General features: G+C 42.8%; 2 protein-coding genes across 6 annotated transcripts in view; one reads left to right on the top strand and one right to left on the bottom strand.

Annotated features, from left to right (window-relative positions):
* The window catches only part of FAN1 (FANCD2 and FANCI associated nuclease 1), a 24,612-nt gene extending 9,300 nt beyond the window's left edge, over window positions 1-15,312 (top strand). For 2 of the 4 annotated variants that reach the window (XM_072934161.1, XM_032750369.3), the window contains exons 10-13: window positions 1,433-1,536; window positions 2,147-2,341; window positions 2,713-2,841; window positions 3,648-3,883. In XM_072934161.1, the coding sequence (XP_072790262.1) occupies window positions 1,433-1,536; window positions 2,147-2,341; window positions 2,713-2,841; window positions 3,648-3,785 (566 nt within the window). In that variant the 3' untranslated portion in view covers window positions 3,786-3,883. Of the gene's footprint in view, window positions 1-1,432; window positions 1,537-2,146; window positions 2,342-2,712; window positions 2,842-3,647; window positions 3,884-11,499; window positions 12,012-14,973 lie in introns of those variants that run through there. The other 2 variants (XM_072934159.1, XM_072934160.1) reach the window with 2 other exon arrangements.
* MTMR10 (myotubularin related protein 10) overlaps window positions 4,825-15,312 on the bottom strand; it is a 35,662-nt gene continuing 25,174 nt past the window's right edge. For both annotated transcript variants that reach the window (XM_030282004.4, XM_030282006.4), the window contains 9 exons: window positions 14,812-14,899; window positions 14,564-14,652; window positions 13,447-13,577; window positions 13,252-13,321; window positions 13,008-13,078; window positions 12,002-12,171; window positions 10,603-10,773; window positions 9,589-9,771; window positions 4,825-9,087 (listed from right to left, as the gene is read on the bottom strand). In XM_030282004.4, the coding sequence (XP_030137864.2) occupies window positions 8,488-9,087; window positions 9,589-9,771; window positions 10,603-10,773; window positions 12,002-12,171; window positions 13,008-13,078; window positions 13,252-13,321; window positions 13,447-13,577; window positions 14,564-14,652; window positions 14,812-14,899 (1,573 nt within the window). In that variant the 3' untranslated portion in view covers window positions 4,825-8,487. The remainder of the gene's footprint in view (window positions 9,088-9,588; window positions 9,772-10,602; window positions 10,774-12,001; window positions 12,172-13,007; window positions 13,079-13,251; window positions 13,322-13,446; window positions 13,578-14,563; window positions 14,653-14,811; window positions 14,900-15,312) is intronic.

The following is a 15,312-nucleotide window of genomic DNA, read 5'->3' as shown; positions in this document are numbered from 1 at the left end:
CTTACCAAAGTGCTCTAACATATTTTCAGCCTGACCTGCTTTAATGATTTGCTGCCTTCATTTACCAAAGGTGGTTTTGAAATGTATTAGGAAAAACCCCAGTGCTTTTTCTTCATTTACACAGAAAATCACTTACTTTGCCTTCCTTACCATTGAACAGCTAAGGGTAGAACAATTTAGGTTAAAGTGCTAGTATTATCATTTAAGGGAGTGGCACTAAGGAAATATAAACCTCCACTGATTCTTGGTACTAGATGTCCATGAAAATAGTATATAACAGTAGCACAACACTGCAGGAATTTTTGACCACTCATGATCACCCTCTTGTCATCCCTGTGGACAGAGGTGGCCCCCAGAATGAGGCACTCTGCCACCTTTGCAGGGAGTGAGGTGGGGCTGACTGGCCAGGACTGCCCTGGGTCCTCCTTTCCCTTTCTGCAGAATGGGTGATGTTTGCTTTCTTCTGGCACCTCTCCTGATGGCCACCACCTTCCAGAGATGATGGTGAGTGGCCTCACCATGGTGTCTGCCTGCTCTCAGCACCCCTGGGTGCAGCCCCTCAGGGCCCATGGATGTCAAGTTTGCCTTGGTGTTCTCTAAGCCAGTCTTCCTGAGCCAAGCAAAGGCTTTCCAGAATTCCTTTCCCCAGGTCTCCTGGGTCAGAGGTCCCTGAGAGCTGGTCTTGGCAGTGAAGACCAGTGGAAGGAAGGTGCTCTAGAGCCCTGCTCTGTGTGTCCCCTCTTACCAGGGCCCCTCCATTTAGCAGCAGGCCCACATTAGCCTGAGTTTTCCTTTTGGTGTTGAGGTATTAGAAGAAGCCCTCCTTGGTGTCCTTGACATGTTGCTTTCATATGCTCATATGTGTGCATGAACATATAAATGTGTAGGAGCACATGCATGAACATGTATACATGCATGTATATATATGAACACATGTATACATGCATGAATGTGTATACATGCATGAACACATGTATTTGCATATATAAATATATATACCTATGAAAGGCATAATAGATAATATTTACAACAAAATAGAACAGGTACATAGAATAATATTTTATACAAGATCTAATTATATGCTATAAATATATATAATGTTTTGAATATATTATATATTATTACTATAATCCATATAGTATCCTTTTTTAATGTTAAAAAAGTGTATTGACAAATTGTCAGAGTTAGCCCAGTAAGGTTTGTGGGGGCCAGGCAGGGATGGAAACTGTGCTGCAGCGAGGGCCCCTGGCCTGGGAGCAGGGCTGGGGGGATGGGGCAGCATGAGCTGCATTTGGGGAAGGTGTGTGACACCAGCTGGCCATCAACCCGAACATGGCATCTTTCTGCTTTGGGTTGTGATGCTTCAGTAGCTCTTCATATGACATTGCTCTAGAAATTAATGTTTCCGTTTTTATTAAACTCTGCCCTTTAGGTATTCATGGGGAAGGCTCAACGTTTATTACACTGTATGGGATTCTAATGTGGGATATCATTTTCATGGATGACATACCTGATGTGTTCAGAAATTCCTATCAGGTAACTTTGAAAGGCTTTCTTTAGTTATTTTCCCATTGCTGTAGACTCAGTAACCATGTTAAAATCTTATTTGGGATTAGATTAACATTTTATTCTGAGGGACTTTCCAGGCAGATCTTGGTGTTTTCTTCATTTTATTATTTTTTATATTTGGTTTATTGCCAGGGGCCTCCTCAGTAACCAATTGCTGTGTCAGGCTGGATTCACAGTCAGAGAGGGTGGGATGGGTGTGGTTAAATGCTTGTGTCCTGTAGCTGAGCTCGCTGGGCAAGGTGTCCTTGATAGCCAGTGGAGAAACTGCTGTGCCCCAGCCTAGTTCCTCTCGTTGGAAGATGACACATTCCATTAGAGAAAAGAAAAAACAACAAAAGAAAAAAATAATTCTGTTGCCAGAATGTGGCCAGTGTTTGTTGCACTGGCACTGGGTATTAAAACATAGGCAATTTTTTCCCCATTTAATAAATATTTATATGGTGGTCATGTTCAAGATAAATCAGCTCAATGTTTGATTGACTTTGTTGTTAAGACAAATATGAAGTAGGACTTTGTCATTCTGGGAACAGCTGCTGTGGTGGCAGTTCCTGAGAGCTGTATTTACCTTTTCACCCAGACATCCCCCCTGGATTTATACACTGACAGCTTCTATGAGAACAGGAGGGCTGTCATTGAGGCCAGGCTCCAGCAGCTTCACACAGCTTCCTCAGAGACACTGGCAGAGTTGGTTGCTGACGTCTGGACTGCTCAGGAGGGAAAAGCAGCAGCTCTGGTTAACTGGGGACGTTTTATTTCCCTCCAGCAAGTCCAGGTAAGTGACTGTTGCCCAGCATGGGCACTCCAGTTAGGCTTGACATTCAATTACACATGCCCCTAGTGTGCTCACGGGTTATACTGAGCCATGGCAGATGGAGAGTGGTGGGAGGGAGAAATTGGAATTAGGGATTGTTGTGCTGAAGTCCCTGCACAGGTAAGTGTGACAATTTTCTCATATGGTCACTTTTCCTGTAACAGTAGCTGAGAACACAGCAGAAAAATTGATGTGAAAAACATCTATTTAAGTTTCTTAAGACTAAACAAAGAGATGAGGTGGGCCGTGCAGTATTCTTGGAACAGTATTCTTGTGAGGGTTGGGAAATGGTTCTGCAGGAAATTAAAACCACCGCAAACCTTCTCTTGCAGAGCCTGGTCTCTTGCCTTGGAGGAAAGTTCCTGAGCGGTGTTTTCCGGCGGCTTTCCAGGGACCTGCGGCACTGCCGGGGGGGCCTGCCCGACCTGCTCGTGTGGCGCTCCCACAGCCGGCACTTCAAGGTGTGTGGGACCCGGGAATTCCCAGCGCTCAGCTGCCTTCCCTCCTGTAAAACCTCGCACTTGTCAGCCCACACAGTTGTCATTTCCTGTGGCGGGGGAGTCAGAGCCGCAGCTCGGCTGCCCTGCCCCCGGAGCACGGGGTGATTATCTGCGCCTCCAGCAGCTGTGCTGGAGCTTTAGTGGGCGTGGGGAGCAGCAGGATCAGCGCTGGCTAAGGGCGCTGTAGAAAAGGTCTTGATTAATCGTAATCTAAAGCACCTGTTACAATCAGCCACACATTGATTGTTGTTAGCAAGGAATTCTTCTAGCACCACTTTGACAAAATCTGGACTATTTGAGTCTGTGTCTGCTACAGAAATTGATTAAACAGTCACGGATGGTGCCTTGCACAGTAGTGGAATAGCTACTAGAAGACATCTGTTGGAGCAACTTGTTATGTGTTTATGATACAGAGCTGAATAGCAGAAATTAGTTCTCTAGAACACCTGAATAAGTTGCTGTCAGTATCAGCTGGAACAGCTGAGAGTGCAGACAATACATTTTGCAGTATGAGAGACCTTCATGCACCAGGGCTTTGGTCTGTGTTTTGGTGGATATTTACTATATAAAATTTCATTCTCTTACAGTTCAATTTTGAAATACCGGGTAATAATTCAGCACCCACTGGCCCTTCCATTGTGCTAAAATTAAAATCTCTATTATTTGTGTCAAATAACAGCTGTAAAAAAATACTTCTTGTGTGGGAGCTAATGATCCTTCAGTTCCCCCAAGGAACACGTCTTCTAACCATCCCCCTTTCCTTGCAGCTGGTGGAGGTGAAGGGCCCCAACGACCGCCTGTCTCCCAAGCAGATGCTGTGGCTGAGCGAGCTGCACGAGCTGGGGGCTGCCGTGGAGGTTTGTCATGTGCAGGACGTTGGAGGCAAGAGCAAACGCCTCAGCTGACACAGGTTGGATCATGTGGGAAACTCAGGTGTTCATAATGGAATGGGTAGCACACACTAATGGCTGCTGCTGCTTATTAAAAATAGTTTCTTCTAAAATTCTGGTTTCTTGGAACATTACTGTAGTCCTTTTTAGCACAAAAAGTTCTAAAATTTGAGAAAACTGTCAGTATGATTTACTGCATGTCACTTCATATTCAGAAGGGGAGAGCCCTTCCCTTCTTTCCACAATTCCTGACTTATTCTCTGAGGTAATCTGGGGTTTGCCCAGCGAGGAGGAAGAGCTGCCTTCAGACTGGTACACCCCGAGAACATCTCTAAATACAGAAACTGGGCCATCAGGTCCTGCTCATTTGTGGGGTGCCCTGTGGCCTGAATTCATTATGCTGGGCAAGTCTCCTTGCAAGGTGAGTTCAGCCCCTTGCCAGGTCCAGTGTGGTTCTCTGCCTGTCCCCACTTACCATTATGTGTTTGAATTTTGCATTTGTATATAAACAGATACAGGTGGCAGAGAGTAGGGCATAAAGCATTAATGCTGTTCTAATGTGTATGAAAGGATAATTTATTTAACAGCCCTTTCTGTGGGATCTGTATTTCCTGCATAAAGGGAAATGCTCCTGCTAGTAGACAGGAGTTGGGCAGTGCCAAGATGACCACATTCAGTGTAGTCAGTTCTGCCCCACATAAATTGATGTGTTTGCTCATTCAGAATTATGTCAGCCAATGGGAACTAAAAAGATGAATTCCCTTTTAAGACACCAAAATCCCGTGGGTTTCTCTTAATTTTAACACACGGCCGACATCTTTTCTCTGGAGTCTTCATTCTCACACTGAGTAAGTTTCCTGCTATGAGAAATTCTGATCACCATGCAAACTGCAGACACTATAACAGAATATAGCAAGGAATAAGATAACTTGCACATCATTTTTATTAATCATCTTTCTATAGCACAGTGTCCATGCTATTCTTGGAAAAAAAACACACACACACAATTTTTTTTTTTTTTTGTTAGAGGAAGGGAAAGAAAACCACCTGCAGGTCACTGTGGAAAGGTACAAACTTTTATTGACTCTAATTTACTTCACATTCACAACTCAGCATCGGGATTTTATCATCTTCCTGCCACTGCTACTTTACTCAGTAAATCATTATCAGGCACAAAGGTTTTAGTTTCAGTTGAAATGGTGAACTCTAAACCATCACAGCAACAGCATTAGAAACCTACTGCCTAGAGCAATTTGAGGTACAGATTTCTGTCTCTTGGTTAGAGGCAAATTTAAGATTTCATCCTTTGCTTAAATACATGTTAGAATTTTTTTGGTTTTAATATCTTTGCATCTGAGAATAAGCCAAAAGTTTTGCCCAGCTTGCTACATTTTCATTGGAACACAAGGCAGTTAATTGATCAGAGTGGTATTGCAGGCAGGTGCCCATGAAGCACATGTGCAGGCCTGGGCAGACACACAAACAGTTCTCAGTGCACTCCTGGAGGCACGGGGCAGTGCCTGGAGGCTGAGGTGCCACCAAAGCACTGCACCGAGCCCAGCTGCTGCACTGGGGCTCAGCAGCTGCAGCTGCAGCAGCAGAGCTCCCCCTGTGTGGTACAAAGTCATGACTCAGCCAGGAACAGCTGCAGTAATGCACATTTTCTACAAACACAAAAGGATGAGCTGCTTGGTAGCTTTTCTACTCTTGCAACACAAAAATGACATATAACAGTATCTTGCTTTAAATGGTGAATAGAAATGAAAATTTGAAAATATGTGTACATATATATACACAGACATATATATACACATTTGCATGTCAGTATTCTGTACACAGAAGTAAGATACATACTCACACCCCAAAATTGCTTTTGAAAGTTATTAAAGATATCCAGAACAGTCCCTACTGACTTGATAAGGCAACTGTGCAGAGTGGAGAATATTTCAAAATCAACACTTGGTACCTGTCTTTCAAAAGTGAATCAGAAAGTGTGGAGCTGTTTACCTCAGGGGAAGCAGCAGCATCCACAGGCACAGCAGCTGCTCAGACTCCACAGCAAGGCCCTGCACACAGGGAAGCAGAACCTTGTCCCCAAGTCTAGGGAAAGGTGGAGCGCTTCCCTTCCTCCCTGCAGGAGGTGCCCCCTCTCAGCCTCTGTTTACCTTACTCCCTTTTTGGAATGGTATAAAATTTCTTTTTAAGTCTGTTTGGCAAATTGATTTTTTGACAGGTTTTGTTTATTATAAAGGCATATTATTTTTAACCCTCTCCCATGCTATATATATAAAATACAAAGACCCTCTGCAGCATCTGTACACATCTTAGAACTGAAATGTAAAAATGTCTGAAATCTCCTTATAAAAGACAATTCTGTTTAAATATTGTACCCATTTTCCCCCCAAGGGTACTAGCCTAAACACTTTTTATTTCCACCAGCTGCTTTTGTGGAGCAATTTATTTACACATTTTTGGTACCTTTAAACCAAAGAAGTTATACTGTTAAGGAAAGAAAAAAAAAAAAAGACATTATAGTTTTAACTGTCATTTTAAAAGAAAAAAAAATTGGTACCAAAAGACACTAAGAACACAGGTTGAGGTCTTTATGTCAAGTATCAGGCCAGGGAAAGCAGTAAGCTAATGGGAAAACAGGAATGACAGAAGCAAACTAAAACAAACATTTGAGTAATGAACAAGTGAGATGGCTACTCCAGCAAGCTTGGAAATAAACACAACTGGTTTGTGGACCATTTAACATGCTCAGCTCATCTTGCAGCATAATCAGGCAGTTGAGGTGAATACATGTCTTTTCCCCACAAACAGTTGCCCAGAAGCGCCTGGCATCGTGTCACAGCCTGTGCCTGCCCACGGTGTGCACAGCACACACAACAGCTGCTTTGCATAGGAACAGGGTTTGGAAGTTTGTAAGGTAAAAAAGGAAGCCCCCTCCCCTGACACTGTTCACCTCTGCATTGGCCCTGCTTTGCTTCTCTCTCCAACCCCAGCAGTGCAACCACAGCACAGCCTTGGAGGTCAGAGAACAGCCTGGGAGCCAAACCCCACTTTGTGATTTAGGCTGTGCTGAAGATCAGCTTGGGTTTACAAAAAAAGATCTCCAAATCCTATCCCCTCCCCTTTTTTTAAACTCAAATACACTGCATATTCCCATCCTGCAGCTTGCTTTTTTCCCCACTAAGAAAACTTGAGAACAGCTCTGAGTCCATTGTATAAGGCCTTTGGTGCCTTAAACTGGTGAGGCAATACCTGGATAGAGGCTCAGTGTCAGTTCTATAGCATTGGTGTTTATACAGAAATAATTTAATACAAAATACAGCCTCACTGTTCAGAGAAGGCAGCTGAGCCTTAAGCTATGAGAATGACACATCACTATTTCTCCAGCCTCCTGGAATTCTTCACACTCCTGCCTTTTTCCCTGTGAGTCCTTTTGTGGCACAGCATCCAGGGAGAGGCATCATTTAAAAGGTTTCAGAACAACAAGGAGGCTGTTGGATATTATTCCCTCAGGCAGTGCTTGTTCATTGCACTGTCCCTATGGATATGCAGTCTGCAAAAAGAAGGCACAACTTACTGCTCTTCTTGCAGCACCTGCCCACCAGTAACTGCAGCACCTGCACCCCATGTAGAAGTGGCAATGAGGAGCCAGTGCTCCTTTCTGGAACCCAGCAGGGCTCAGGTACAAGTTCAGCTGAGAGCTACTTCATCCTACAAAAAAATGAGGGGAGGGATGGCAGGGATCAGGATCTGTGCAGGGATATATTGCTGAGTAGTTGAGGTGCTCTTATGAAAAGGTGAGGATCTTGTGGGACTTACAAACAAGCTTAACCTCAAAGAGGGAACACGTGCTGTTTCTTCTGGATGCCTGTTGTTTCCAGAAATGGAGAGGGGGAAGTGGGGGATGGAACAAGAACTTACCACAGGAATCTGTTTAAAAAAACTGGAGAGGTGTCAGCTGCATTAGAGTAATCCTGCTACTGCTTCCTCCCAATTAAAGGCACTTCTAAAGCTACTACAATACCATATCTACAGTAAATCTTTTAAGGTTAACAGTGCATTGTCCTGATGTGAATTTCTTTAGTCTAAAGTCAAGATCATGACAAAGAGCACAAATCTGACTAATTGTTAATGAACACATTTTGGGGAGAGAAAGAAAAGGGAACAACTCCTTCCATGGATACACTGCATTAGCACAATGTAGGGTGATCAGTCATGGAACATTAGTATGTTTGTATCTATGCAAGTATTACTGCTGAAGAGGCAGTCTGATAAAATAGTACATTCCCAAATTTCAGCTGTCAGTTCATCTCCACTGCACTACTTTGGCTTTCCAAGCTGTTTTAGCAAAGGGTCACTTCAGTCACTACCTGGGAAAACAAAGGTGTTTCAAGCAGAACCCTCACTAATGACCACACCAAGCCTTTCAATTAGCTAATGAAATGCTCTATCACTTGTAATGAGCCAAACCCCCAAGAACAGGAGGAATTGGGGAGCAGAAGCCCCAGCAGATGAGAACTACTGAAGACAAAATTGTGCGATTTGAAGCATGACTTGCTTTGCTTTTAAATATTTGTGCAAATCTTACGTAATGTTTGTATATAAAAATTATTACAGCTTTCAATGCCGCATTTAGCAGTGTTAAGTTAGAAAAGACAAAATGATATGCTGTATCCTCTCCAAACCTTTAAACCTCCACATCACCTCAGTCTTCATTTGCAAGCGTCTCGGTGGATAGCCAGATTTTGGCACCACTTAAAAATTTGCTTAAAGGTGTTCCCAAAATGCTCCGTCTGCATAGGTTCCCTACAGGAGAAAATGGGAATGAGGAGGAGAGAAAGTCTGGGGCACCTGAGGTGTCATTTAAACCATTTGCTCTGAAGTACATCCTGCTTTGATCCAGTTCTGAGCAGCGGCCTTGCAAGGAGGAGTTGCTCTTGCACTGCCGCAGGCTGCGGTTCAACATGTCCACCTCGTCTGCCAGCAGAGAAGCTCTGTGGAAGGCGGTGATGGAGCCCCCGTGGTTGATCTGGGCCTCAGGAACCCAGCGGAAGTAGCAGAGTTTCCACAGTTTTATTTGTGTTCCAGAGAGATGGGGCAGAATGACGCCGTGCAAATCAACGGGCTTTGCAAACCAGTCTCTGAAGTACTGCTCCATACTGTGGCTCTGCCCCTCTGCAGAGTGAAAAAACTCTGGCTTCAATTTTAGTATCAGAGAGTTTCTTCTTGGAAGGAACTCCTGCTCACCGATGATTCCATTTTTTAGTGCTGGGGGGACACCTCGCAATGTGGAGCTGTAGTTTTTCTGCAGAGAATAAATACTGGTAATTTTCCAGTTCTACATTCATTGGCATAGCAAATTTCCCTGAATTGCCAGGGTGCATCATCCAGAGAAATGCTGTGACCTTTAAATAGTTCTGAGCTTCTGAGTCACTGCTGCAGGGCTCACAGGGCAAACTGTGGCCTTTAAAAAGAAATATATATGGGTTTTTTGTAGCAACAAATGATTGATTTATAATCAGTATTTACAGAAAGTACTGACAACCCTGGGGGAAAAGTGGCCTGTCATCACTTTTCCAAAGGTGAAATAGTGCAAATGTTGGCAGTGACTCAGACACATCAGAAAATGTCCTAAAACACAAAGCTCAACAATTTACATTGCTACTTCTACAGAAAATAATTTCTTTAGGCTGGGAAGCCAAGACAATGAAGGCTCCTACTGCTAATGCAGGGGCACCTGCAGCCTCCCCAGCACGACCCCTGAGTGTGAGCACAGCCTCAGCCCCAGGCACAGCCCCCCAGTTACCTTGGAGCGCTTGAAGGACCGCAGGGCCCCGTTGTGCACGCTGGGCGCGCTCTTCCCGACGTACAGCGGGTTGTGGAACAGCAGCCGGTCCCGGCTCGTGAACTGAAGAGACCAGTCCCAAACACACGGAAACCTGAGGCCTTTCTCATCACCCAGCTGAATATTTTTGCTTATAGCAAATTCCTGCAAGAAGTTAACATTCAGGCACATGAAAATAAAGAAAATTGGCTTCTTCACGAATCCTAAAACCAGCATGTAAATACCGGGCAAAGAGGAGCAGGGTAGCACAACAGAGCAGCAAGACAGCTGAAGAAAACAGTTGCTCTGCATTTGTGCAGTTACTTTTCCATTCTATTACACTGTTTGTTGGTTTACTCTTAACCCCCAAACTGTCATCTTAAGAATTCACCAATAATCCCTCAATGCTCTACTTCTTTGTAAAGTTGCTACCTATTACTTTAAAGGGAAAACATTTAATGAAATAAGTAAGTTTCACTTTTATCAGCCATCACATGTTTTATACATCCAGTTCTGATAAGCTTGTTTTCAAAAACAAATTTAAGTGTTAATTTTCTAAATGCCTCCATTGTGCATTACTATTGGAACTTTATGCAGCATCTCCAACTTTTTCAACTATTTAACAATTATATCAAGAGATTTCAAAGTTTGCCTGAAGCGTGAAATTCTATTTATTGCCTGTCATTCTACTTTCCGAGTTCCAGATACAGATTTGCTTCCTAGAGAAGTACAAATAACAATGTAGAGTAGCAACATTTTTCTAGGAAAAAAAACCAAATGAATTAGACTTTCTTCTTGAATAGTTAGTCACTGTCTCTGCACAGATCACCTGAAAGTCATTATGACTGTATTCACCTGGGGACCTGAGTGTTTTGGCCCAAACAGAGTGTGACAACTGGAAGGACACACAGGAAGCATTTAACTGGAATGCTGTTATTTCCAGGGGGCAGGCTGCAGTCTCCTGCTGGACAAGCAGGGGCAGCCCCTCCTACTCACAGTGCTTTCCTTGACTCGCTGGTGAGGGCAGTTGAAGAGGAAGGTGCCGAACAAGGAGATGCGGGCGCTGTCGTACAGGATGGTCAGGTACACCTCCGAGAACTCAAAGGCTGCTGGGTATTGTTCCAGCAGCTGCCAAACGCAGTCAAGGAACATCAAGAACAAAGGAGACTGGGAAAAGAAACAAGGAATTATCAGATTTAATATAAGCTTTTCCCAAATCATACCCATTTCTTTGCAGTTTTGGTTTTTGGCTGTACCATTGGTACATTACTCAACTATAGGGTAAGCTATTTGGAGTCTTGCATTTTTCGTGATTCTATGTAGTTGTGACACTCTGTATTCCTGTTTAGCCACTTCTTTCTCAGCACTATCTTTGCATAGCTTTCCCTTCTGTGTAAAATCTTCTTTCCTGGGCTCCCCTCATACTCATGCAGCTGCAAAAATCTTTTCTGCCATCTATAGATCCTTTATAATTTTCAAATTAGTGCTTGTATGAGCCTTCCTTGCCACTTGGCCTTGTTTTTACAGTGTATTTTCTTCCTTGTTTGAAATGACTGAGGAGCTTATGATTCAGCCATGCTAATTTCTGACCACATTTTTTATCTCTTTTCCATAGCAGCCCATGAATTGCAAAAGTATAAACCATCATTTCTGTAAAGCTTTAGAAATATTTTCCCCTTCCCATTTTCACTTTTCAGTATATCCTTTCCTAGGGCCAAAATAGCTGCTTTTCATTATTTCCCTCTTGGCATCTCATTTCTTTATCCCTTCATGCATTTTCTCCACTTGGTGCTCAGTGTCCTTGGTTTAACTGGAGATGTTCCTGTTCTGTTACTCTGTGCACTGTCCCTGAAAAATGTTCCTAACCTGGGTCCTCCATGCTTCCACCTGCAGTTAGCAGCCCCTCCTTTGCCATGAAGAGGCCAAACAAGAGCTGGCAGCGCTGGAAGCCGAGCCCTGCACTCCCCTCCTGGCAGCCCTGGCAGCTTGTGCAGCTGCAGGGCTTCTCCAGCAGCTGCCTGCTCTGAAAGCCCTGCTGGGGTAATACCACAGCCATGGAAACAGGGATTGGCAAAGCACACAGCAGAGCTTCCCCCTTCAACCCACTCCTCACCTCCTTTGGTTTCAGTTTGAAACGTGACTGTGCTAGTGTTTGTAGCAGTGAGATGCTTTCGTGTATAACCAAGAAGCAACATAAAACCCCCTTGGATTGCACCTCGTATTTCACTATTCTCACATGGCTACAGAGGGTAAAATACTTACTTCCTCTGATACTGTTATAATGAAATTTCAAAGTATTAAAACATATTTTTACTTTTATATTTCTGTACAAATACATGTTCAGGATGATATCAAGCAGATACTGTGATCACATGCAAATACAATTAATTTTTACCTCTTTGTCAGATCTCTTTAAGTGGTTACACCTATCTAAAAATTGATATCCTGCCATGACCCATTCCTTCTGTATTAGGCTTTGAAATCCAACAATTGTTCGAAAATAGGGATCCAGCATGACTTGAACGAGAGAAGCAGCAAGACAGCTCAGGTCCCGTCCCTCTTCCTCTGCAAGTAACATACAGAAAGTACAGAATACATAAGGTAAATGCGCATGTACACAATTAGATTTCAAAGAGCAAAAAGTTGCAACTAGATTTCTCATGTTTTTCTTAGAATTTCCTTTAACATATACTTTTAGCTGTTTTAATTATTGTCATAATTAAAAAAAAAACTAGAAGAAAATCACAATTCTTTTTTTTTTAACTGAGATTCATACTACAGAGAAAGGGTTCCTGCACAGCAGTGCATTCATCAAGAACAAATACACACCCAGCTGCCTAGTACTTAAAGCAAGGTGTGCTGAGGAAGAGAGTGTTCATGCTGCTAGAAATTTTCAACATTTTTCCACCCTGAAGCAATTTTTGGAAGGCCATTACATGTGGACAGTGGATATACCAGCTGAACAGATCTTGTAAAAACTACAGAAATTACAGATATGAGCAAGTTTTCCACTGTCTTTTTCTCTGAAATACCTGTTTGCACAGACACAAGGAGTGGGTACTGAATGAAATACCTTTGTCTGCAGAACCTCTGAATTAAACGGATACTGCTTATGCAGGGACTGTGAGCCAAATTAACACAGAACAAAGGTTCACACTAAGGTTTTGATTCTATCATCATTATCAGAATGAAACCCACAAATACTCAAAGCAAAATATTCCTTTGATGCTAAGGACTATACTACATGACAAAATTATTTTCCCTTCTAGTTCCCCAAATGCCTGAGATCTTCAGAATGCATGTGGTTTATGTATAAAGATTACAGTTGATTTTATCTAAATCTGTTTATCTACATTATCACATTAATGAAAATAATTACAGCATGCTTTGTGTTCTATTACCTTGTAGAACTACAGAAACGTGCTTACACTCCATCATGTAGACAAGCTCAGCAGAATGCTTAAGAAAGACTCTAGACAGGAAAAGAAAGTGATTTAACAGTTAACAGAAATTCACACTCTACAAGAAAAAGATTTGGGTTATCTGTATTTGCCTAACTTACATATTAAAACAAAGAATCCTTCAAATGATGCACTGCTCATTTTTGCACATTCCATTGAACATCATTTTATTAATGGTACCAACCTAATGTACTCTAACCAGCGAGTGTTTTCCAGTGACGACAGCCACTTGTCTTCAGTTTCATCAAAAGGGTCTGCAACAGGGATAGTAATTACATTGCAGAACAACTTCCAGTAACAGTCCCTGTCAGCCAGGCTGATGGGAATTCACTGCATGTCAGGAAAACAACCCCCATAAAAGAAGGAAAGTCCAGCATACCATCGACACAGAGCTGTTTGAGTTTGTTGTGTGCAGCCTGGATTTCCTGGATGTTGGGGAGACACTTGTCCAGGTCAGATTTGTAAACATCACTTCTCAGGGGATGGCTTCGAGTTATAGCATTACAAATCCTGCAGGAGAAGAATCAGCAGGTTTATTGTTGGAGAGGAAAGAAATAGTCTTTCAAGAAACCTGCCACTGTCTAACTGCAAACAATCAAACCCACATAAAACATGCACCTCATTTGAAAAAAAATTTACTGGGTCATATTCAGGAGATACATTGCTCTTGCCATAAAGCTACTGACTCAAACATTTTTGAGTCATTTTGGTGTCTGCTAATTACTGAACATAAAAAAATGGAAATGTTTTAATGGATTGTTAAAACATCACATTTGAGAAATGAAATCTGATGCTGACTGACAGTTAAATAACTATTCAGTTTTTGGTTTTCCATAATTTTTAGTAAGACTTACCTAAGTTAAATGAAGAGAACATATTTAAAGTTTATGAAGTCAGGAAATCTGACAGGGTTTCAACTAAAACACAGAGCTCCAGCCTAACACACAATGCAGGTATGTTACAAAAAAAGTCACACTACAAATTAAACCAAAAAACAAAACTCACTAAGCTTGTAAACTACCTACACAAGGCACCAAATGCCTTCAGTCTTTCATTAAGGACAGTGCATGACAAACATTTCACAGAAATACCACATGCATTATGATACCAGTTCTATTGAATTGTATTTCCCAATGCCACAAGTGAAGGGGTTTTTTTAATGTCTTGTTGCAGGAGGTAAGAAAATCTCCACCGATGTAAGCTGTATTATAGTAAATCTGATCCTTTTATCAATAAATTCTGTCTTCTGAATAATTAGCCCCCTAAAAAATAAACATACCTTAAAACCTCTAAAGTTACTCAGTATTTGAAACTGGAATGGCCTTGAATAAAAACTGTGCCAGAACCAGATCCAGAGAACAATCTCTCCAAAGTTCCCACATTACAACACTGTGGGGGTCACACAGGGTCACCTCCATTGCCACCCAGTGCTGTGTCACAGTCCCCACTGGTGTTATCCTGACCCTCTGACTGAAGAGTGACACTGAATCATTTACCTTTGATCAATTCTTCGCTGCTGCAACACGTCTTTAATGTTGGCCATTCTCACAAGGGCGCTCCCGTTTGGGTGATTCCAGGACCATAACTAACATGGGGGAAAAACACAAGAAGCAACAAAATTGTGCAGGTTAGAGCTATTCTGTACAAATTTGTTCTTTAATGCTATGCACAGAACTCTGTTAATTGAGTAAGTTGAGTACTGTGCAATGACCAGGAGCAGTACCAGAACAAAGAGGACACTTACTGGCATTCGCCGCCCGATGAAGGAGTAGGAGTACAGCTTCAGGTCTTGATCTGCTAAGGAAGATGGAACCACAAAATATTCTGGAAGGCTTGTGGAAAAAAAAAACATGATAAAAGAGGTTACTTTTCCCTGTGTTTTTTACCATCTTCCCTCTTGCTGCAGGGCTGTGTCACCAGCTCAGTGAGGCTGTCCCAGAGCAGCCCCTGGGCATGGCTCCCACTGCCCCGTGTGAAAACAGCACAGCCCCGAGGATGCCAGTGAGAAACTGCATGGCCCACATGGAATTACAGAAGCACCAAAGCAATGGATACCAAAATATGACATTTCCTTTAAGGGCAAGACATTTCCTTTGGGGACATGACATTTCCTTCAGGGACAAGACTTGCAGCATCTTTCCTCTGGGGGCCTCTCCAGAGAGCAGCACAATGAAGAGGTGCAGTGCACAGGTGGGTGCGACAGAGGCTGTGGGGCACACAGGACAAGACAGCCCAATTCCCTCCT

This window comes from Taeniopygia guttata, chromosome 10 (genome assembly GCF_048771995.1).
Source record: "Taeniopygia guttata chromosome 10, bTaeGut7.mat, whole genome shotgun sequence".
In the NCBI taxonomy this organism is placed as follows: Eukaryota; Metazoa; Chordata; class Aves; order Passeriformes; family Estrildidae; genus Taeniopygia; species Taeniopygia guttata.
The sequence above is the reverse complement of the archived record's forward strand: the minus strand, read 5'-3'. Positions and strand labels throughout refer to the sequence as shown.